The sequence below is a fragment of the Pithys albifrons genome, chromosome 11 (assembly GCF_047495875.1).
Source record: "Pithys albifrons albifrons isolate INPA30051 chromosome 11, PitAlb_v1, whole genome shotgun sequence".
NCBI lineage: Eukaryota > Metazoa > Chordata > Aves > Passeriformes > Thamnophilidae > Pithys > Pithys albifrons.
In genome coordinates this window covers 6,083,567-6,106,830 of record NC_092468.1, presented here as the reverse complement: position 1 = coordinate 6,106,830, position 23,264 = coordinate 6,083,567, and the positions used below count along the sequence as shown (strand labels likewise).

At 47.0% G+C, this 23,264-nt stretch overlaps 1 protein-coding gene across 1 annotated transcript; it reads left to right on the top strand.

Annotated features, from left to right (window-relative positions):
- The first annotated feature begins 503 nt into the window (after window positions 1–503).
- LOC139677160 (pinopsin-like) lies at window positions 504–21,111 on the top strand. Its single transcript, XM_071566851.1, has 4 exons — window positions 504–822; window positions 4,103–4,431; window positions 17,399–17,632; window positions 20,869–21,111. Exons 1-4 carry the CDS (start codon window positions 504–506, stop codon window positions 21,109–21,111), a joined length of 1,125 nt encoding a protein of 374 aa, XP_071422952.1.
- Window positions 21,112–23,264: the final 2,153 nt, after the last annotated feature.

The following is a 23,264-nucleotide window of genomic DNA, read 5'->3' as shown; positions in this document are numbered from 1 at the left end:
GACCAGTAGCTGGCTGCGTTGTAGAAGTGCCCTATAGATTTTAAGGAATTTTAAATGATAAGAAATGCTCTATTCTGTAGTTAGCTGGCTATTCAAGTTTCAACTTTCTTTCACTATAGGAAAGTCTACGGTAGCCCGTGCTCTTCACAGCTCTCCTCTGAAAGGCTCTACCCGGCCGAGACACATATCTCTCGGTGCTAAGCTACGTGTGTTCTGTGTAGGGCGCTGCCTGAACACAGCCAGAGCTTTGGTTCCGACCCCAACGTACGGATACCCGCGGCTCTGCCCATCTCCCAGAGCTGTGACCAGCGAGGTCCCGCAGACCGGCCCCACCCCCGCGGAGGTCCCGGGAGCGCTGCCCGCACACCTGCGAGGAGGTCACGCCGGGACCCAGCGTCACCGGCGGGGGGAGCGGAGCGGGCGGTGACGGGCACGGGGCGGAGCGCGGCCCCCGAGCGCCTTCCCCGCGCCGTGGGGCGCGGACCCCTCGGCCCGGCGCGGCGATGCCGGTGCCCGGCGGCGGCTGCGGGGACGGCGGTGGCCGCGACGAGGCGGGCCGGTGCCTGAGCCCCGGGGGGCGGCTGGCGGCCACCGTGTGCCTGGGCGCCGTGGGCAGCCTGGGCTTCTGCAGCAACCTGCTGGTGTTGCTGCTCTTCTGGCGGTTCCGGGCGCTGCGCTCCCCCATCAACCTGCTGCTGCTCAACATCGCGCTCAGCGACCTGCTGGGCTGCGCGCTGGGCACCCCTCTCGGGCTGGCCACGGGGGCCGCCGCCGCCCCGGGGCCCGCCTGCGCCTGGCACGGCTTCGCCACTGCCCTCTGCGGTGAGTGGGACCCGCACCGGGGCCGGGGGGGCGGCCGGGAACCAGCGATGCTGCGGGGTCTGCACCACTCGGGGCAGGACACCCCTGCGCCCGGCGGGACGGGACGGGACAGCCGCGGCAGCTCCGGGGAGGAGACGGGACGGGACAGTCCGGCAGCTCCGGGGAGGGGCAGGAGACCGGGACGAGATAGCCCCGACAACTCCGGGGAAGGGAAGGGGACGGGGACGGGACGGGATAGGACAACCGAGACAGCTACAGAGAGGGGACAGGACAGCTGCGACAACTTATGGGAATGGCAGGGGACGGGAAGGGGATGGAACAGCCCTAGGCGCGGGTGGGAATCTCCCAAATTGGCAGATGCATGTTTAAGGTGCGTGTCCGACTGAACGCAGAGCGAGAGCGGCGGGTGGGATGAAGCACGGGCTGTGTCGGGGCAGCGGGACATCGGGCACGCCAAGAGCATAGGGCTGGCGTTAAATTAAACCTTCATCACTTCGGTGGTTGTTTTTCTGGAAAAAGCCCGTAAGCTACCAGGCAGCGTTGAGCGTGAGTCCTCATTCAGGCTGCAAAGTGCGTGTTTACAGCTCCACAAACTTTAAAGGACGAAAGCGGAGAGTAGAATCATAGCATCGCTTAGGTAGAAAAGATCTTTATGATCATAGTGTTCAACCTTTAACCCAGCACTGCCAAGCCCACCACCAAACCGTGTCCCCAAGGTGCACATCTCAGCGCAGGCAGCTCTGAGCCTCCACAGATGAGATTTCTATGAAATTTGGTGGCATCCAGCCCCGACCCTGCTGTGGGAGCGGGCAGCGCTGGGCTGGACAGACCAGCACTGCCCATCCCGGTTGCCACAGCTGCCACCCGCCCACCAGGGCAGCAGGAGCGACGTGGGTGCAGCCAAAGGCCCAGGAATGTCATGCAGGGGGTTGTCGTTCCCTTGTGAGGCCAGCACAGAGGGACCCCCGGAGCAGCCCAGCATGTGGGAGGGAAGTGCTGAGCTTCAGGTCCCAGGCACTGGTGTGACTCCAGGCAAGGCAAAGGTGTTTGTAGAGCGGAGGAGGGCAGTCACCAGAAAAGAGCAGCCCTGTGCACCTCTGCCTTTACCCAGCCCCTTCCCCACCAGCCCGCCAGGCACACAAAGGGAGACCCTGAGTTGGTGGAGACAGGGGGCTGTGTGGACAGCAGGTACACAGACCTGCCCCTGCATTGTCCTCCCTGCTCTGTGCTATAGCCTAAGCTATTGCAGCAGAAGTTTCTTTGAGCTAACTTTAAAAGTATCTCGTATTTTCAAACTTCCCAGCACTGACAATCTCTCCCAGCCTGCAGACATTGGCACACATCAGTGGGGCCCTCCCTGAGGTAGCATTCATATGGGCCAGAGGCTTTACTAGTAGAGCACCGCTCTGCCCATCAGTTATGGAGCTGAACAACCAGAGGAGTAGTTTAGAACGGCATCCAGGCTGTACACCACCACTTTAGGAGGCACTCACACTGCTTATGCTCACTCTAAAGTTATATTTGCAGTAGCAGTTCACATGTTTCCAGCCATTTCCCTCCCCCATGAAGTCATACAAGCCAGCTTTGTGCATGTAAAACCTTTACTTGCCAAGAAAAGTTTAATCTGAGCGTGTCAACATCAACCAGCAGCTCCAGCAATGTCCAATTGTACCTGCCAGCATCACTTGCAGAGTGCAGCCTGGAAACTGTGTGTCGTGGAGGGAAATTACAAACTCTTGTATCAGCATTAGAAATTACCTCTCTTCCAGCACTGCTGCATGTCTTTGATTTGCTGCTGAGTCATTTTATTGGTGTCTGCTGACAGTACCCCAATTGCAGGAGACCCTTAAAACTGTCTCTGTAAAGGCTCATGAGCTGTGAGGGCCATGCTGAGGTACCCTGGGGCACTTGCTAGCACAGTGGGCTTCAGGACCTGGATTTAATCTACAGTTCTTTGTTATGCACAGCACTGAATTCTTATGAAAACCCTGTGGGCTGTGCTTCCACAAGAAGGGTTGAGAAGGCTGTACTTTGGAGGTAGTAGAGGGACACAATCCTCTCTTTTTCTGCATTTCAGAAGAGTTACCTTGCCCTGTAAAGAATGCTTGGATTTTTTATGCCTCTTAAAGCTGTCTTTATGCTTTAGATATGAAATGCATTATTTTAATGAGCTGTAATTTCTGCCCCTGGAATCAAGTTAAGTTTCAAACCTGAGCAACATGGTCCCCTTGTTCCTCATGTTCTTTCAGAGGTGGGCTGGCACCAGGAGACCTGGGTCTTTATTTTGACTTTCTAATTTCCTTCAAGTGACACAAGCTCTGCAAGGAAAGCTCTCCTGGCTCCTGCTTTATTTAAGCGTGTTTCTCCAGTGATGCACATCCTCTTCCCACTTTCAGAGAACTGTCTTTTCTCTCTAAACCTGCAAAATTCCGTAACTAAAGCACTTTTATTCCTCTAGAGTGTCTGCCCTTGCTGACATACATTTGTTGTGCAAGTGCCATGTTCTCAAGGTCTAGCACTGCCCAGGGCTGGGAGGGTTTGGTGCAGGTCACCAGCACCCATATGGCTGCATCAAAACATCCAAGAAGTGCCTGGAGACTGTAACAGCTGAAGAAATGGCAAGGACAGGGTGGCTTTTTCCTGCTTCCTTTGCTATCTGCATCTGCATATGTGTATGTAGCAGCATTTCCATGTGTGTATGGAAGAAGTGGTGGAGAATGTTGTGCAGAGAGGTCAGCAGATATGCACTGACATTATTGTTCCTCACACACCTTTCCTACAGGGGGGAAAAAAAAGATATCTGGGAGAATGCGTAAATCCCAGGAGGCAAAAAGCCAATGTCATAATTTCAAGTGAAAGTAGTGATGCTTAAGGAATCCTGTGAAGCCAGATAAGCCCTGTACCTTAGGCAAATCTAGCTGTTAATCTTCAATTTTACAGGTGCAGTAAACACCAAATCTGATGGAGAAGCCAGGACTTTGCTGCAGCTCACATACCCACACTTAGCCATTCAGAGAGATGTGCTGTATTATTAATCAGATTTTACAACAGACTGGCCTTGGCTGGACTCAGGTTTAAACACTCCCAACTGTTAGTGAGTGAGCTCAGGCTCTCAGCACCTCTTGCTCTTAGGAGGGCACCTCCAGCCCCCGTCCTTGCCCACCAAGTTTCCAAAGCCACTGCTGTCAGTCTCATCTATAACTTGAAGTTTTATTTTGGGAGATGGATCAAGGCCTTCATTCAGCCATGTGTGCTAATGCCAATGTCTGGTTTGGTGCAGGCATCATCTCGCTCATCTCCCTGGCTGTACTGTCGTACGAACGTTACTGCACCATGACAAGAAAAACAGAGGCTGACATGACAAACTACAGGAAAACATGGACAGGAATCATCCTGTCCTGGACATACTCCTTGGTCTGGACCACTCCTCCCCTTTTCGGCTGGAGCAGCTATGGGCCGGAAGGACCAGGCATAACTTGCTCTGTGAACTGGCATTCCAAGGATGCCAACAACGCATCCTACATTGTGTGTCTTTTCATCTTTTGCCTTGTAATCCCTTTTGTCATCATTGTTTATTCATATGGGAAGCTGCTCTGTGCTGTAAGGCAGGTAAGTTGATTCCTCAGCTGCCTTTTTACTGTGACCCCAAACCAAGCAGAAACCAGTGATTACTAATTAAAACTAGGAAAGACTTAACCTACCTTGATGAGATTGGTCCTAGGACTTAAATCTGCAGGAAATCTATAGAAGGGTGAGCATCACCAACAGGTCCAGAGGCTCTATGATCAGTGGAAGGTGTGGGAGCTGTGATTTCTATAGATCAGTGTTTCTCTGAAAGCATGAAAGTGAACTCTGCAAAAAAAGCTGCTGAAAAAATAGTCATATATAATCCAGCTGCTGGCAGAATCAGGCAAAGCAGGAAAATGGAGTTTAGCAAACACAAAGACTATACACAAAGCAAAGCCAATCCATAAATGACCATCAGCTTTTATTCTGGAGATAAGGAATATTTGCTTTTAATATTGCTCACCCACCCAGTGCAATGTTTAGTACTGAACACCATCAGGTCAGCACCATCAGGCAGCTGGAAATGCTGATGCAGAGATTTCTTTTCTTACAAAGAACGTCTGCTTTTAGCTGTGAGTCGTGGGGAGTGATGTACCGTCACTGTCTCCTCATGGCAGTGGCACTGGGAGAGACCCTGAGCGTGGCAACCCCCTTGAGGACCAGTCTGTGGACAGACAAGGACTGGGCAGCTCAGACTGGACTATCCCAGCACAAAGGGATCATTCACCCGCCTACACAGCTCCCCAGTTAGCCCCTGTGCCCAGGTGCCCACCCCAGGCTGGGCACCAGCTCCATCAGTGCTACCAGATCTGGCTTTGGCTCACCTTGAGCAGAGAACACCTGAAAGATAAGAAGGAATTAGATAAAAATCACTCTATGAGCCACATTTGCAGATGTAAACATTTAATTTAAGCTTATTATTGCTCAGAGACTTTGGGTAGAATTAAATCAGATCAGTGGAGATGTTTAAATTAATCCTTATGCTTCCCCAGCCCATTGCCTTGTTTCAAATACCTTTTGTTCCCTATGGAAGCCAGCTCAGTCCTCTTTGGTCACCCTTTGCTGGGAACAGCTGCTGCCTCTGCACCACCATGGATGAGTCTCTTGAGTGCAGGCAGGGGATGGCTCTCATAAACTTCAGTGTTTTTCCATCTTTTAAAGCCACAAGTAATGTTTTAGAGGTGCTGTTTGTTGCAAGGTATTCACAGCAGCTGGGGCTGGAGCAGGTGATGCCTGCAAGAGAGGCTCTTCCTCTCCAAAGCTCCTCCACAGGCAAGAAACAGCAAGACAACCTTGTTCCCTGTGGGAAGGTTGTGCTGTCCAACACATTAGAGTGATCGCCATGGCTTGGACAAGCTCTACTTGCCTTGCAGTGCAAACAGAACCTGTGTTTCTGCTGGAGCCGCACCTGAGTGGGAGCACTGAAGGATGTAAGTTTGCATATTAAATAGTCTTCCTACTGATTTTGGGCTCAGGAGAGCTGTCTGTCTTCAGGACTGCTGTGGACATTCTAAACAAGGTGAGTTATGCCACCAGTTCAGGCAGCAGCAGAGCTGAGCAGCTTTAGCAGAGCCCTTGGTGAATGCAGCAAGTGATGGGATCCCTTCAGTGATGTGAACTGGTCCTCCAGGGACCACAGTGGTAGGGAAAGGGGACAGGGTGGTGGCAGGAGCTGTTTCACTCCCTGTCAGATGGGTGATAATTCTAAAGGTCAGGAGCTGCCTTTCCTGGGCTGTCTGGTCCTGCAGGAACCCCAGAACAAGGGGGAAAACTTTGAAAATTATTCTTAGAAGGGAAGAGTCATTTTTTCTGCAGTTTGTGCGAAGTCTGTGCATGTGATGTGTTATACTGGTTGTGAGACCCTGTGGGACAGAGCTCCTGAAGGCCCAGCATGTGGGGGAAGAGCCCATTCTGAGGCTTAGCTTTTACCACTGCCATCATACCTGGTTTGTCTGGATCCGAGTTATCTTTTCACGAAGGAGGATTTTCCATGAAGAGGGAAAGTTGAAACTGGATGGTACTGCAGATGGACCTGGGCTCATGTGGGAAGCCAGGAGTGAGGGGAAGTGTAGGGGCAGGAGCCCCAGAGCCTCTGTCCTGCCTTCTGCCCTGGCCCAGGCAGCCTCCCCATTGCCATCCCCATTGCTGTGCCCATTCCTGACACAGGCAGGTTGTGCTGCTGCCCAGGTTCTCCCATGGCAGCAAAGTACAGAAGCAGCAAAATCCCTGGTGTGTGCAAGAGGGAGGAAAAACACATGAACAAAATAAGCTTCACATGCCAGCTAAACACTTAAGGATTGAACAACAGACATTTGTGCTTTTAGTGGATCCCAAATTACAGGCAACACTCTGTAAGCCTTTAATCATTCTTTCAGCCTCTGCCATGAAGAGCTCCCTGTAACTGAGATTATCTGCACCACTTACAGGAGTAAACTTGTACTGGGAGATCAGAATGTTTGGTTTCAGCCAGGCATGAAAAATTATATCCTTTCGCTTGACATTTGTATTTTCATGCTCTGCTTTCTGACCTGATTGTCATCACAGGAAATATGCAGGGATGCTTAAACTCTAGGAAATCAGTCCAGGCTCTCTCATTCTCCTGTGCTGTTTGCAAGCAGCTGACAGATCCCACTGTCTTGCTTTAAGATCACAGTTTCCTTAAACCTGAAGGAAATTGTAACCACTAAGAGAGGATCCATTTTTCCCCCCACCTCTCATTTCAGGCTGGCAGGGAATGGCCAGAGGGAAGGGTTTGCTCTGAGGCGTTTCAAATGAATACCAGAGGAACTGGAACATATTACAGTTGACAGTATTACACTGTTGACATTAAATCTGAATTCTAAAAACAAACCATTAGGAAATGGGGGATATTTGGGTTTCCAAACACATTGAGCTTTATTCTTAATTATTTCTGAGAAGTCTTTCTACTTTGATACTGGTTTCATACCTCCCCTGTAACGGGCTGTGCAGGGCCAAGGCAAAAGCAAAGGCTGCTGCTTCCCTGGGGGGAGGCAAAAGCACAATGCAGTTATGCTGCCAGGCAGCTGGGTGCAAGGGGTCATCTCACCTTCCTCAGGTTCCTACACAAGAGCTTCACCATGCTGCCACAGTGGTGTGGCAAGGGCTGGTTTTGCCTCCTGTGTCTGGACCCATTCCTCAAAGGGAGCTGCAAGCAGAGACCTGCTGACTGGAGTTTGCTGCGGAGAGCAGGGATGCTTTATAAGGGCCCTGGGTTTGCTAGCACAGCCTCGAGAGCATGTTGCTTCTCCTAGAGCTGAGTGTGTAGCTCCAGATGAGAACACAGGATCTCATCCATGCTACATGCTACAGCAGGGAGGCTATAATCCCTCAACTCAAATCACTGGAGAAGAATGACAGTTTATGAAGGTTTAGAAATTACAGAAGTGAAACAGAGCCTGGGAGACAGCTGGCAACCAGGCTGAGCAAGCTGTGAGAAGTGGATAAGCAAATTCAAACATCACCTTTTATTCTGAAGAGCTTGGTGGTCTCGGAGGGCCCAGGAGCCAAGCGGGGTTAGAGGCTGTCAGGTTCAGGGTGAAGCATGCAGGCAACTGCTCGCAGCAGGGCAAACCCTGTGGGACACGAAGCTGGGCAGCACAGGAAGGCTGGATTCATCTTCCATCCAAAGCCCTGTGGCTGGTTTGAAAAGCTCAGTCATGTCTTTGATATTACTTCTGCAAAACCATTCAAGTCAGCGAAACAGTGCACATGGACAAGACCCTCAAAGACAACTTCAGTGATGCAAACAATTAATGGGCTACAAAAAATAGTAGTTGGGAACTTCTTCTAGTTCAAGTACTTGTTAGCCAGTGTCAAGTTCACCCTGGGCTCTTGGATATCCTGAAGAATCAAGAGCTCATCCTGGCCATGCACAGCCCAAGGTATGGGGTGTAAAGATGCCCAGCACAAACCTGTTTGGGTAAACCACCTGGGCAGACATGGCCTGCATGCCAAATCCCCACTGGAAATAGCCAGCTCACCAAAAGGGACACACAAGCAGTGATTCCCCATTGCATCCATGCAACCTACAGGAAACAACCGTTCTGCAACCAGGTTTCGGAATAGCCATAGGCAGCACATGAGACCTTAAAATTGCTCCCTGATAATAGATAAATCATTTTGTGAGCACAGGGGTTAGAAAGTCATTAGTTACAGTTGTTGACAAGCTTGGCTGAGTCCTCTCACATGACTTGTCAGAATGCAAATATAATCAATTCCAGCTCTTGTGTCACTATATTACAGTGTGGTTGGGATGGTTTTTCCCTTAATTCATGTACAGGCTACTTTCTTATCATCTCCTTGTCAAATTAATCTGAAGTTCTGCCTTCAGAATATTGATGAGTGTTCATTCCAGTAGATTAGTGCAAGGGCTCAATATTTTGCTTTTCTGCACAGACTCATGCCCTGCATTGAGTTACAGCAGTGTAAATCTACCAATAGCAGTAGTCATAGGCAAGGCAGGAAAAGCCAACACCTTGGCAGGGTTTTCGTCAGCCCTTTTCCCCTGTGTTTCTTCAAGTGTTATGGAAAAGAAAAAAGTGCAGAGAGGCATTTGATGTGTTACATATTAATTTCATTCTGTCAATTAGCAAGTCCAGCAGTTTCTAATGTTGGGGTAATAGTTTCATACAGCTTGGGCAGAGGAAACTGGGGGAAGGGGGAAACACTCTTTCCCAGCAATTGCCTTCTACTGTCAGGAAGGGAAAAGGGTAATTACACTGGTCCTTCAGCATTGATGTAGACTGTGTGAATGCTGCTGCAGTGCTTAGGAACAATAAGCTGAGACTGAACTGGGCATGTGAGATGAACACATTCCCAAAGACAGGAAGCACGACAGCTTCAGCACTAAACACCTCAGATGCCAGGAAAGAGAAATTGGTCTTGAGTCAGCTGTGCCCAGAGAAGCCTGCAGAGACCATGCAGGGCAGGTGATCGAAGAGGGCAGTCACCTTTAGAAACAGGATCAATCCACCTACAAACAGGATAACTCAAGAATTGGCTTTCTTTGCTTCATTTGACCTCAGTTCCAGTGCAAATGCAACTGTGTTATGGTTTTGTATTTCCCCACTTGAACGGTAGCAGGAGCTCTGCCCATTCGAGATGCTCCACTTGGTTCATCATTCAAACTGCTCGTATTTAGTTCATCTCTGCTGCAGGTTGCCCTGCAGCAAGTGCTGCTTCTGGGAGCTGGGGAAAAACTCTTCCATCAGCAGCAATAGCTGTGAGCAGTGGATCTGATACCTACATGAACACAAGACTCATGTCCAGGGAGCGCCACAGTCCATGTGTTGGCTCTGAAGCAACAGGCAACATTTCCCCCACTCTGTAATACTGTGATTCCCTGGAGGATTTGCTTTGCAGAAGGGCACAGTGATTGTCCTCAGCTTCTCCAAAGAGCTGGAGGGGAGATATGCTCCACCACCACATATGTGTGCCATGGGATTTGTCCAACAGCAGTCACTGACCTGATGAAAACATTAACGATTTTTTCTAGTTGAAAATAAAGCTGCTGTGATATACCACTTTTTTTTTTTTTTGTCCCCTGGAGCTCAAATATTTCTCCACAGGTGCATCCAAAGCTCAGAAGTGAAGTGCTGAGGCATGTGCAGTCAGGGAAGCAGTGACCCTCAGAGCACTCTCTGCGGGAGGACAGCAGGGAGCAGCCGTGCCCCGCGGGCTGAGCTGCCCAGGGACCACATTCTCCTCCTCCTCTGGCTCTTCCTGGTACCCTGCCGTGTATCACAGATAACATTTGAGAAGAGTTCCACTCTCAGTGAGAAGAACATACTCTCATCACAGCCATTAAGGCATCAATGAAAGATGCAGAAGGAGAGGAACCAAACCAGTGTGAACATCAGTAGTGCTGAAGTGGTTTGATATTCATTCTCACTGACAGATGAGCTATGCAGATTAATAACTCCAAAGGACTTGTTTCCTTCAAACTGTAACATTTCCTGCTTTAAACAATGATCCCCCAAGCCTGGAAGCACAGCAGCTGTTACAGAGAACTCAGCTGGAGAGGGACAAGGCAATGCTTAAACCCAGCAACCTCCCAGCAGCACTGCATTGTGCCTGCACTCGGTACTCCAGCTTTTGCAAATAACAACCAGAATGAATTGTTTTAATACTCTGATATTTTGAAATTAAAAATTAACCCCTTGTAGTGATTGCAAGACTTCTATGATTGCAGTCTGCTGTGTTTATAACAGCAAGGGAGGAACTGAATTTAGATTTAATTTTGGATCTAAAATCATATGGTCTACTCTTGTGAGGACAGAAGCAAGTGTGAGAGGATGCTGTGAGCACTTCAAAGGCATGTCTGAGCTACAGAGCTCTCTCTCTCTCTTGCACAACACAAGGCACTATTATTCATCTAGCATCTTCCAAGCCTTCTCAGAAATGAAAAGTTGGAAAAAGGTTTCTTCTCTCTCTTTTCTCACCTCCCTATAAGCTTTGGCAGAAGTCTGTGTTAATATTGGAAACTGCAGCTTCCAGAAAGCCATCAGTAATGGCAGGGCCTGCACAGGGATGGCCCCTGCATGGGCTGTGTGATCTGCCAGCAGGACACAGCCTGAGACACCCTCCTTTGGTTACTGCCAGTTCCAAGGGCTTTGGCCAAATTCCCACAGTATCATTCCTGTTAATGCACTTCACATGGGAGACCTTCCACAGCCATCATTTATGGGGAAAAAAGAGATGATTTGCAGAGGCAAATATTCCCTCGACTCTTAGAGCTGGGCAGCACCAGGAGCACAGCCCAGGGGTCAGAAGTTTTGTTTGGACCCACCAAAAGTGAGCTGTTGGTGTCCCTTCCACAGGAACAGGCAAACTTGGGATGTTTTGGTGTAAACCCAACTCATTAAGTCATATGAACACACACTGCATTTAGGGTTGAAGTTGATGCATAAGCATCAGTGGGATTTGGAGCACCAGACATTTTGCACATCATGAATGGTCACAGTGTTTGTCATCTGGATCCCTTTGCCTGTAGCAGAGCCAAGTGAAATGGAAGTCTCCATAGCACTCCAAAAGCTGTGAGATTCTCAGGGCAGCCCAAACTGTGTCTTGAATAACAGAGGGAGCAAAAAGTAAAACAGCATAGAAGAAAGGCAGGAAAAAAGGAAATATTCAGCTGGGAAAAAATAGATAATGTATGGAGAGTATTATCATGCTCCAATAATAAAAATGTGTTCATCTTACTGAAGATTTCCTTATATTTTCACATGCCTTCAGAAGAGAGGGGACCTTTCACAGCTGCATAAATCACAGACATTCACTCTCACATCTCTGCTTGGGCAAGAGGTGGACACAGGACAGTGCAGGGGAGACCAGAAACCCTGAGCAGGGAAAGCAGAGCACCTCCTGAGTGAAGCAAAACTCGAGGCTCAGCTCCCTCAGGCCACATCTCTTCTGCAAAAGGACGGAATGCTGGTTGCAATTATTTAGTGGTTTGAGGCAAAAGCAATTTCTTACAGATGTTTTATTCCTCCCTGTGCATAAGGTGTTCCATTGTCCCCAAAAATACACTTAGTCCCAGGCAAGAAACCAAGCACCAAGAATGGTGTGGTCATGGAAGAAATATGCAGTTGCTACTGCAAGGGTCTCCACAGCCTTCTGCCTCCAGACACGCTTGTTTCCATTTTGGAAATCCTGAGGAAGAATTCCCAGCCCTGAGAGTCATTGTGGGGTTTTTGCCCTTGAAACTTATACCCACTATTTTAAAGCAGTTTCTATCTCTGCTCCCCACCAGTTTTTCTGGGTGTGCAGCCAGAGCTCTACTGCCATTGCAGAAAAAGGTGCTGCATTTTCTGTGACTTTCAGAGGACTGATAAATCCTTTTCATTTCACACCTTCTACAAGAAATCACACTCCAAGAACTAGCATGCAGAAATATATATATATGAAAATCAGACAGGCTTCAAAATCGTCCTCTTGCATATAGGAAAGACCTGGACCCCAACCAGCCGGGACCGCGCTTAGTTGGTGATGCACAAGGGGCACTAGAAAAGGTTTGTCTTAGATGAAGGAACTGAGGCTTTTCTTATCAGTGATAGTGCTAAGCCTCCTGATATGTTAATTTACTGGATCTAGTGCTGGTAAGCAGCACACCAGAAATCTGGGAGGCAGGAGTTTCCAAGTGACAAACCAGCAATATTGCTGCTTTTTGCCTGAAGTCATTTTAACTCTCCAGCTTTGTTCTTTACCGTCTCTCCCTGTGCTGCACTGCAGACTGATCCACTGGGTTCAAGGTGGTTGCATCAGTCTAAAATCTGCTCTGGGAGTAAAAGCCCAAGGTCTTCCAGGAGCAGAGCATTCCTCCCACGAACAAGCATTAAAATGGACTTGTAACGCAGAGTTGGCAACTTGCTTTCCTCACTGTCATTTTTATGACAAGGCACTGAGGGGATGGGATCTTTAAGAAAGCCTATGCTTTGTTGTGGTTGCAGGTACCATGTTTCTGGCTCTTATGATTGCAGTGAGAAGCTTTTAAGAATAATTCAAAGTCTCAAATGTTAGCAGGGATAGAAAAACTTCCTTAAAAACAAAATCCAGCTTGTTCTTGCCATGTTTCTGGATGGACTCATCAGCCATTTATTTCCTAGATAAACATCAGTATTTTCTCTCCAAGAAAAACTTTTATTATTAGAAAAGACCATGAGATAATGTTAAGCCAGGACTGTATGACAGCTGTGTATTATCTTTCTGAGCTCCAAGGAAATTCTCAGTAATCACAGAATGGGTTGAAAGGGACGTTAAGAATCATCTAGTTCAAACCCCAGAGGGTCAAAAGTTTCCCCTGAAATGTCCAACATACCTACTGCAAACCCACTATCTCTGTTTATCAATTCTTAAAAGGGCACAGCTGATGAGCAGGGACCATCAGGAATTTTTACATCCACTTTAGAAGAAATTGGATCGACTTTTAATGTACAGGCAATACAATTTAATTGCAACTTCATTAGGTTATAATCTGGTTCTCTGGTATGCACTCAAGCAAACTGCAGTCATGAATTCTGCAGTGTGTAACCAGGTATATCTGATTCCATAACTTTTGGGCTCTCTTGTGATGAACAGGCAGTGATGTCTGAAGGGGTTCAGCTGCTGCCACAGCTCAAGGGTGTCTGTGATGCCTGATTTGTCTCTGCTTTGCTCACATAAGCCAAGGGCTCAGCTGGTGTGCTCAGGCTGGTGCATACCCAGTTTGGTTGAGTATTTTTTACCCTTTATCTCCCTTATTCCAATGTTTCCCAAGGATCGGCTTCCTAGTCCCATGAGAATTGCTGGCAATTCTCCACAGTCTAAATACTATGGTTGTTTTACAATAAAGAAAAAAGAGAAAACATAGTCCATCACTCAGCTGAGATTCTCAGATAATCCTGAATATTCAGGAGTTCATCGCTAAACCTCCCAGGTGGCCGTGGGTACACTTAGCTGTGCTCTTCGGTCCTGGATGTTACCAAGAAATTTCCATATCCATTGCTGAAAACAAATGTTTTACTTTCCTAGCAATGTGATGAATCTGTTACTTCTGCACAGTGTCAGCAATTTCAACCAGGAATTTGCTGTGTCCACAGTGACCTCTCTTTAAATCTGTCCTTATTATTTGTTGCATTAGTTGCTCATCCGTGTCCTTCTCCTGTCCATGACATCCAATTCCACACCACACAAACACTGTTTCTGAGCATCTCTGCTCCTGCACTAGGAGGATGGTAAATTCCCAGTTATGGGCAATTACATAAAAAAAAGCCAGTTAATCCCTTCTGCAGGATGAATCACCATCTAGAGGTGCTTCTCTGCAATAGAAAACATAAACTAACAGTTGATAAGTGATAGATCTCAGCACAGGGTCTGTCCTTCTCTTGTGTTCATGGCCATCCCCACCTCAGTTTCTGTGTAATACCAGAAGGTTATACATAGCACTGGCACATCATGGTTTAGAATGTCCCAGGAAGAGCCAAACAGGCAGCATAAAAAACTCCTGCTGTACCCAGCAAGCCCCTGAAGTCATGGGTTGCACTGAGAGAGCATATTCCATGGAAATGCCTTTATAATATATGGAATTAAATGCTGCATTGGTCGCAGTGTTTGAGCTGAGTTTTAGCTGGAAAGGGCACAGCAGAGTGTCACAGTGAGCTCTTGGATGAAAAGGACAGCTTTACGTGCAGAGTGAGTGCACAGTAACATTTCCAGTACATTAATCTTCCTGCTCACATCAATTGTCCTGGAATGTGACTCCAGCCCACTGGGAAACCATCTTTTCACTACCCACAACTGTTCCCAGCCTCAGCCTTTCTGCCTGCCCATGGCAGGGACTGGATGCTGAACAGAGCCAGGAGTCGGGACCTAATCTAGTCTGGTGGATAGTTTGAATATTCACAGCTATTCCTCACCCTTTTTGTAGGTTTCCATGTAAAAACTAACACCGATGGACAGCATGTGAAAAAACCATTGTAAGAGCAAGATGTGACCAAGGCTTCCAACTCCCCAGTCCTGCTAACTCAGTACACTGGACCACACACACAACATATGGAAGCAGTGATACAGAGGTATAATAAATTTGGAAAGCTGAAAAAGTCATTGTAGAAGGAACAGAGACTGATTTTCCAGCAAAGAAATTATAAAGCTATAAAAGCACATTTTTTGTGGCTGTTTTCTATACCAAAACCTAGAGAAAAAGTGAGATTTGTTAAAAAAATTTCTTGCACAGCAGACTGAGGCTTAGATTCTTCATAAAACCAGAAGCAAAGGACACTGTACAGCAGCTCAGTGCACTGCCAGAGTAACTCTGCTAAATTCCTGTGGCACCACTGCTGCTGTTATCCCTAAGCCAGGAACAGCCTGGGCTGACATTCCAGCCTGCACGGGCCAGCAACTACAGACAAGCCACATGGGCCAGACTTGAGTTCCTACTTTCCCTGGAAGGCATCAAGCCAAAATTAAACTAAAAGCCCCCAGCACCACTCAGCAGCATCACAGAGCCCTTTGCTTTGTCCACGTACAGAAGCTGATCCCATGGCAAGTTTGGATGCAGTTGTGTGGCATATCCCAGTCACCATCTGCTGATGAGGTGCAGCAACAGTTCAAGGTTGCTGAGTTTACTTTTGCAAGTTTTCTGCAAGTGCCTCGAATGTGAATATCTCAGGTTTCCTCGACTGACCAGGGGAGCTTTGTAATTGAAAGCAAAAATGCTTCAAGGAGAATTACAGAAGTAGGAGGATGTTCAAGCTTTCTGGCCTCATAGCATGAAAATAATAATTTCCTGCTGCTGGCAAGGAAATTCAAACCTTTCCTTTCTTACCCATGAAACCATTCCCCAGCAGCAGCAGTCTGAAAACTGCAAGCTTTTCGTTTCTCAGGAAAGGATAAAATACTTCAAAAGCCAAGAGATCAAGAAACCTGACAGAGGTTTGCCTGAGAAAGGAGCATTGCAGAGGTAGAACACACCCCACCAGAAGTATCCCACTGACTTTATGTCAATATTCAGCCCACTGCCCAAAAGCAGCAGCTTGTGCCCACTCAGCTCTGTCCCAGGCTGAAGCAGGACATCCAGAAAGAGCTGTGGAGACCAAGCATTACACCAACCCCCTGTGACCTGGGCCCTGCTCAAGATTATCAAATGGGAAACCCCTCCAGAGTCCTCCTCCCATGACCAGCCTCAGACCAAGCTGGTTTGGATCTGGGAAGTATCCAGCAAACATTTGTGTTCTCTGACCTTATCTGAAGGAAGAGTTCATTGGTTTGCCTTTCTGAGATCAATAGAAAGCAACAAGAAAAAGGGAGCTTTGGTTTTCCTCAAGGTGCACCATGTGCCAGCCATCACCCACCACCTACCCCAGGTGCCTCTGGCATGGGGAGGCAGACAAGGGAGTCTCAGGAAGGCACAAAGAAACTGGGAAGGTCCCATACAGAATTCTTATCACCTCCATGAAATGCAATAAAAGAAGATAAATGGCAGCTATCTGTCTAAGATGTCTGTGAATAAATCTGAGCTACTGATGGCTGTAGTGGCTCTGAGTGAAATATTCACTTCTCACTAATGAAAATATTTTGATTAACAACTTTATTTGCCTAGTGGCAAGTATCACTTTTTTCTTTTAAATCACAGACAAGTGTCATAAAAGATTTCATTTGCACATTAACAGGATATTTATAAAGTACTTGGTATTTGAGTTTCCTCAGCAGGCAATTACAGATATGTTCTATTTTTTGAACACTCTTGGTTAGGTTCTTTAATTAGTCTCAAGGTGACTTCCAGCACACGAATACATCCCAATGGGTTTCCCACAAAACTGCTGGTAATAATTAGTTCCTCCTGCTTACTGCAGCACTTTGCAGTGCAGGCACTACACAGCAGTCAGTGAAAGGTCTGGTTTTCAAAACACACTGAAAACTGGGAAACAAGGATGAGGCACAGGCCAACAGTGTTTATAAACAGTGTGGTTTACTTACAAGTGTGTGTGAGCCCCAAGTCCAGAGAGGGAGCCTGTTGTAAATCAGTTTTATTCAATTACTCACTTGATCAATGGATCAGAGGAGGAAGTCCTCTCAAAGCCTTTTTCTTCATGTTCTTGCCTGTCTCCTGTCCTGCCCCAGCACCCTCTGGGTATGGGGATTTCATCTTTGGCTGGGGGCATTAGTCCTGACAGGACTAAGACAAGCAGTCATTCTGGGAGCACGGGGATCACCTGTCTCCCAAGGCCAGTTAGACCAGGGCAGAGTTCTTATTTCCTCCTGCCCGAGATACTACCCATAAATGCTGTGAGAAGACTATTCTAGATGAAGAGCACTCTTCCTAGTCCTTTTCCAGCTGTTAGGTACCCACTTTGGTATATAACGTACCACACTGGAGACCTCTCCTCCAGCCAGGACATTTCAGATGACTCTGCCATCCCTGCCCTCAGTGTGGCCACTCCAGGAGCCCCCAGGCACCAGTATGCTCCCAGTATGAGCAGTGCTAATGCCATCCCTGTGCCTCTCTCCCCCCCAGGTGAGTGGCATCAACAAAGGGACGGGCCGCAGCCGGGAGCAGCGCATCCTCATCATGGTGGTGGTGATGGTGGTTTGCTTTCTCCTTTGCTGGCTGCCCTATGCAGCTGTGGCACTTATAGCCACGTTTGGGAAACCTGGGCTCATCACCCCCGCAGCCAGCATCATCCCATCCATCCTTGCCAAGAGCAGCACAGTCTACAACCCCATCATCTACATATTTCTGAACAAACAGGTAAGTAAAATGTTATCCTTCTGTTTATTTGGATTCGGTGCACGTGAGGAGTAAAGAAATAGCATCACTGACATCACTGAAATCCATGACAGGGACGTGCTGAGAAAGGGCTCCAAGGAGCAAATTTGTTTGACAGGTGTGCACTTTTGGAAGTGTGATGACCAACTACCCACATGTCCAAATAGCAAGTGATAGTGATATGTCCTTCCTTTCCACTACACAATTTGACAAACAGCAAGTTAAATGTAGAGGAGAAGAAATTTATGTTGTGGCATGAGAAACAGTGAGGGCAGCAGGAACTGTCAGAAGCTGGTTCAGAATATGAAGCCTCATAAGGATGTGAGCCCCTGCTGCCCCAAGCTGTGCCCCAGCACAATGCACTGCCCACAGTAACTCCTTTGCAGCACTGACTTTCTCTTCCCTGATTTACTCTTTTAACCCCACTCAGATCCTTCAGTCACTCTTCTGTCCTGCTCTGCCTCTCCTAAGAGCCAGTGGGAGCCATAATCCATGTGAAAGCACTGCCTGAGGAGCTGCCCCTGGAGCAGGGGACAGCACACAGCAGGCAGGAGCTGGGGCAGCCCCTTGCACAGGGACAGAGAATAAAAGTGAGGATGAACAGAGATCTACAAAGAGCAAGCACAGAACATCTGAGCCAGTCCAGTCCCCCAGCCACCTTCTGTTCCATCAGCCCAATTGCTCAGGCACTTTCCATTGATGTTTGCATTGCTGGTGTTAGAGCAGGTGGATAATTTGTTTCTCTGAGTCCAGCAAATCCTCCACTTGAAATGATTTTTGAAAGCTTTTAGGAAGCACAGGTAGTAAATTGTTCACCCTCTCTTGAAAACAACAGATTATGGTGAAATATTGATTTAAGTCTGGCAGGAACTGTGGGTGTTTTTACTGGGACATGGGAAATTCCCAGGGAGTAAAAGCTTCCAGGACACCATCCATCAGCTCCACACCATCCATCAGTTCCACTCACTGTCACTAACAGCTCGGGGGAGCACGTTGCCTTCTCTGCTCATGCTCAGCTGCCTGCAGGACTCCCTGATGTCTTCCCTGCAATATGAGCACTTCTTCTTTATTTGGCTTTTAAATAAATTCTTTCTTGGAACTGCCTGGAACACTGAAGAGCTGTTGCCACCCAATACCAGGGGAAAAACCTCCAAAGACACCAAAACACAAAGGATAAGTCTGCCTCACTTCACATATGTGCAACCCTGGTCAAATCAAGAGAGGCAGTTTAAAAATCACTCATCAGTCCGAAACAACACAGACCGTGTGGAGGAATTGTCTACAGATAATCCTTAAATTAATCTTTTACTAAATAGATCACTAAGAGGCATCAGGTATACACAAATTAAACTGGGTTTATCCACATCAGACTCCTTAAATTCACCATAAAATTTTACTACTAGTGTTGCATACACACTTCAGTTTGCTTGGGGGGGGGGGGGTGGGGGGTGTGGGTGTTTCTGTGAGGGTTGGTAGGTTTTTTTTCCAAATTCCACTTGGTTTCCTTTGCTCAGTCAGTGTTTTAGCAGCAATCAGTGCTCAGATTTCTATATTTAGTACAGAATAAGAAGTCAATGCTCTGGGTTTCACTGCACTCAAGAAAGGAGACAGTAGAAGCATCTCAGACCAGGAGACACTTTATCCATGGTTGCAGCCACCCAGAACTGCCAGGCAGACTTATGGTGCAAGCAGGAGGTTCTGGTCACCCAGATAACCACATTCAACACTGACAGCATTCCCAATGCTGTGGAAATCTATAGGAGATCCCTTGGTAACTCATGCAGTTGTCATTTCCCTCTAATTTTGTGGTATTTCTAAAGCAATTTTATGTCCAGGCTCCCCCACCACTACTTTTGTAAATGTTCAGAAATCTAATCAAGCTGGATAAATCCAAGGACAGCCCAGAAAAAATAATATTCACATTGAGCAAATGCCTCCAGGCAAGGACTAGGTGAAGGTTAAACAGATTAAAGAGACTCTCAAGCTGTATCAGAAATTTACTGGGAATAAAACAACTACAGAAAGGTGGCTGGAAAGAGCCTTGCCCACCTACATGAACTTGACGACAAGGGGAGGGGGGAAGCAAACCCCAGAAAATAGACAGTACTCCCCACAAGCTGCTTAATATTTCAATGCTCAACGCTGATGAAAAAGTTAAGATTATTTTTATTACAAAGCAAGTTTTAATCCTGAGAAAATTGGGTTTCTCATTAAAAAAAAGAATCTCAACTTACAAAAAATTTTGTGAAACGTTAAAAAAGCCGTTTTCCCCAGCAAGCAAGTCTACTAATGAAAAAGCTGGATGATTTTTCACTTGATAGTAAGAGTTGATAGTAAGAGTTGTCAGACCTTGTTGCTATCAGCTGTGTTGTACAAAGTGTTGTGTTGAACTCTTTACCACAGAGATCAGCTATCTGTTTTTGACCCTGCAGCTGTAAGAGAGGCCATGCAGACAATCCATAACACCTAAAATACACTTTTCTTCTGCTACAGGCAGTTTTCTTAATTCCATGCTTAACAGAATCCCTTAACTTCATCCTTAACAGATTCACTCCACTGTCAGTATCTTTTGCCATGCCACTGAAAAAAATCCCTCCAGTAATGGATGTTGAACCAACCCCACCTAAGAGCTTAAACCACCTTTTCATCTTTTCCCTGGTGAAACACAATTCAAACCAGCCAGCATCACTTTCATTGGCAATTCAATCAGCTCAATCCATACCATGCTTTCAGTAATGTTGTATATCCATAAACTGTCTGCAGCCCAGCTCCCTAAAATCTCTGTGCCACAGCAGACAGTGTTTGCATCAGGTCAGTCAGGTAACGGCATCCTACTAACCTCCCTACAGGCTGAAGAGCATTTAGTCCCTTCTGTTCTCTGCGTTGCCATATAGCCAGTAATATTTGCATTAAATAAAAACACAGGACAACTGTTACAGGCCTTTACCTCAGGTTACAGGCCTGTCCAAAATGTTTTGTTTCTGGCTCTTTCGCCTCCATACAGCTTGTGCTGAGTTTAAGGTATCTTAGCACAAAGAGACATAATTTTTCTACAAAACATTTCAACTTCCAATATAAAATAATATTACATTCATATTGTTTCAGGATCATTCCAGGAACTTAAATGAATTTCAAGACCATAAGATGAACCCTGTCTTATAGAAACTGAAATGAATAAAATTCCTGCTAATTTGCTGTTCTCTCTGTGCTTGTGATAGTTTTACAGGTGCTTTTTGACGCTTTTGGGATGCAATAAATCCACCACAAATCCCGCCAGCAAGTCCTTGCCCAGGTCCTGCCATGCCTTGCAGCAGACACAGGGTGACACCGGCCCTGTAGCAGCTGCCTTGGCTGGGCAACCCTTGGCTGACAGCCTGGACCCTGCTGGGAACCCGTGCCCACCTTTGGGAGACACCTTGGCAGCGGGAGGAGCTGTGCCAGTGGCTCCCTGCAGCACCTGAGCCAGGCCAACCACACACCCTTTAGGAGCTGGAGCCCAGACATCAGAGTTCTGCCAAATAACCTCAGTGTGCAAGCCTTGTTGCTCATGAACAATTGCCTGTCTGCTTCCTCACGGGCTGGTTTCACCAATAAGCCACTGCCCTCGTTTATCAAATGCTCTTCCTTAACCAGGAGTTTTGGAAGGAAACAAAAAATCCACAGATACCTCTAGACAAAGGTTTAAAAAAGCAACACACCCCATGTTCTAAAGACTTGCTGCCAAAACCCAACCAAACAATAAACCCCCAAACTTATCCACAACAAAACCGAGATCCAGAGCGCTGTGATGTAGAACAGCTCCAAGAAACACCCTGCATGTGGAGAGGGGAGGCAAACAGGTTCTCAAGGAGGAAATTATCAACCTGCAGATGGTCTCCCTCTGGTTTGGATTATGCTGTTCCTTAAAGTCTCAAATCACTTTTCAGTACAAACCTGAATAGATTATGAAGAACTTCAGTTACAAACTAAAGCTCTACTAAAATTTGAAGTGCATATATTGGGTATGTTCCAAAGTATAGAAATTGCAGCTGAAGCTTAAGAAAACAAATATTTTAGGGCCTTTTTTAAATATTAGCTTACAAAATTATTCCACCAAAGAACAACTTCATCCTAACATCCAGTGAAGAAACAACTCTCTGAATACACAGTGCTCTGCTGGGTAAACCCCTTGTCTCTGGAAATATTTGTAAGCATTAGGAAAAGGCAAGAGTGATTCCAGCCCTTTCTGGAAGTGTGGTTGCCTGGGTATTTGTGGGGCCAAAAGGCCAGGCCAGTCAGCACAGGCTGTGAGCAGTGCAGCTGGATGCAGTACCCCAGGTGAAACCCTGCTGCACTGAGCAGTGGCAAGAACAGTGTGTTTTTACCCAAAACAGTCCCAGTGATGCCAGCAGGAGAGCTGGTTGGGGACCTTCTACAGGATCTTCCTCCTGGACCATCTTTGGGAAGGAAAGTGCAGATGGTGTCTGCTACAGACAGAAAAGCATTGGAAAGCCCCAGAAGTACAGCTGCAGGAGGAATTCAAAACAAACAAACATGGAACAACCCTGTCTCTCATTAACTCTGAGCACAATGCCAATATTTTGACAATATTTTCATCTCAAATTGGAAGGAAAATGTGAAATGGCACCATTCTGTGGAGAATTACTTTTCAAATCCCAGTCTGCATGGAAATGCCATTTTTCATAGGAGTTTCACACTGAAGAATACCCACACCTCTGCCAACACAGCTGCCAAAACCTGCTATCACAGTGTTCTAATTACCCTGCAGAAGCCAACACAGGGGGCTTGGTGATGAGTAATGTGGGAGAAAAAATTAATTGGATTTTCTGATTGCTGCATGAGTTGGATCCATTTCAAATTGCCCATGTTAGATCTTTCCCAATAAATATGCACATGAGGTTGATGGCTGGATCTGATTATATTCAAGGTCTTTTCCAACCTTAATGATTCGTGTTCAGGAACCACTGAGGATGGACTTCAGCACAGTCACAATCTGCTGCTGCCCAGGAGTGAGAATGCAGGAATCTGCCTGTAATTCCTGGAAGTGAAAACATCTATCCCCATATCAGACCACTGAAAACCTTAAAGCTGAGTCTTGTGTTTAAGACAGAGCAGTACTGAGAAATAACTCCCCAGTATCAGCAGGTTCCCTGAGCAGCCCACACTGGATGTCTCCAGACAGCCCCTGAGGATGATGTATCTCCACTTCCTTCACTGAGCAACCCCAGTGCACTCCAATCAATCAAAGTCATTCATGTTCAAAGAGCTAAGCCTTTGGTTTAACCATCAAACACTGAAGCCCTCTGGGTGCCCTCCCGGGGACAGAGGATGTTCAGCAGCAGCAGGGCTGGCACAACACAGCCCAGCCACATCCTCCAGCCTGGTTTGCACCTCCATCTCCTACCTCCACAGAGGCTCTGTGCACATCACTACCCGAGTCCCTGTTCCAAATGGATATTTTTCATTTTCAGGTGATCACGAGCTGTCTTTTCCTTCCAGGGATGTAGGTTTATTTTTCTTCTGCAGTGTTAACAAAAGCCTCCTCATACACATTACTGTACAACCTATTTATTTTTTATCCTTAAGCCACAGTTGTAGTAATTACCTAAATAAC

Bases quoted from the DNA above. Each gene is read 5' to 3' on its own strand.
- LOC139677160 (XM_071566851.1), top strand. From the start codon at position 504: ATGCCGGTGCCCGGCGGCGGCTGCGGGGACGGCGGTGGCCGCGACGAG. The intron at 4,432-17,398 runs GTAAGTTGATTC...TCTCCCCCCCAG, and splicing joins TGCTCTGTGCTGTAAGGCAG to GTGAGTGGCATCAACAAAGG. The intron at 17,633-20,868 runs GTAAGTAAAATG...TGCTTGTGATAG, and splicing joins ACATATTTCTGAACAAACAG to TTTTACAGGTGCTTTTTGAC.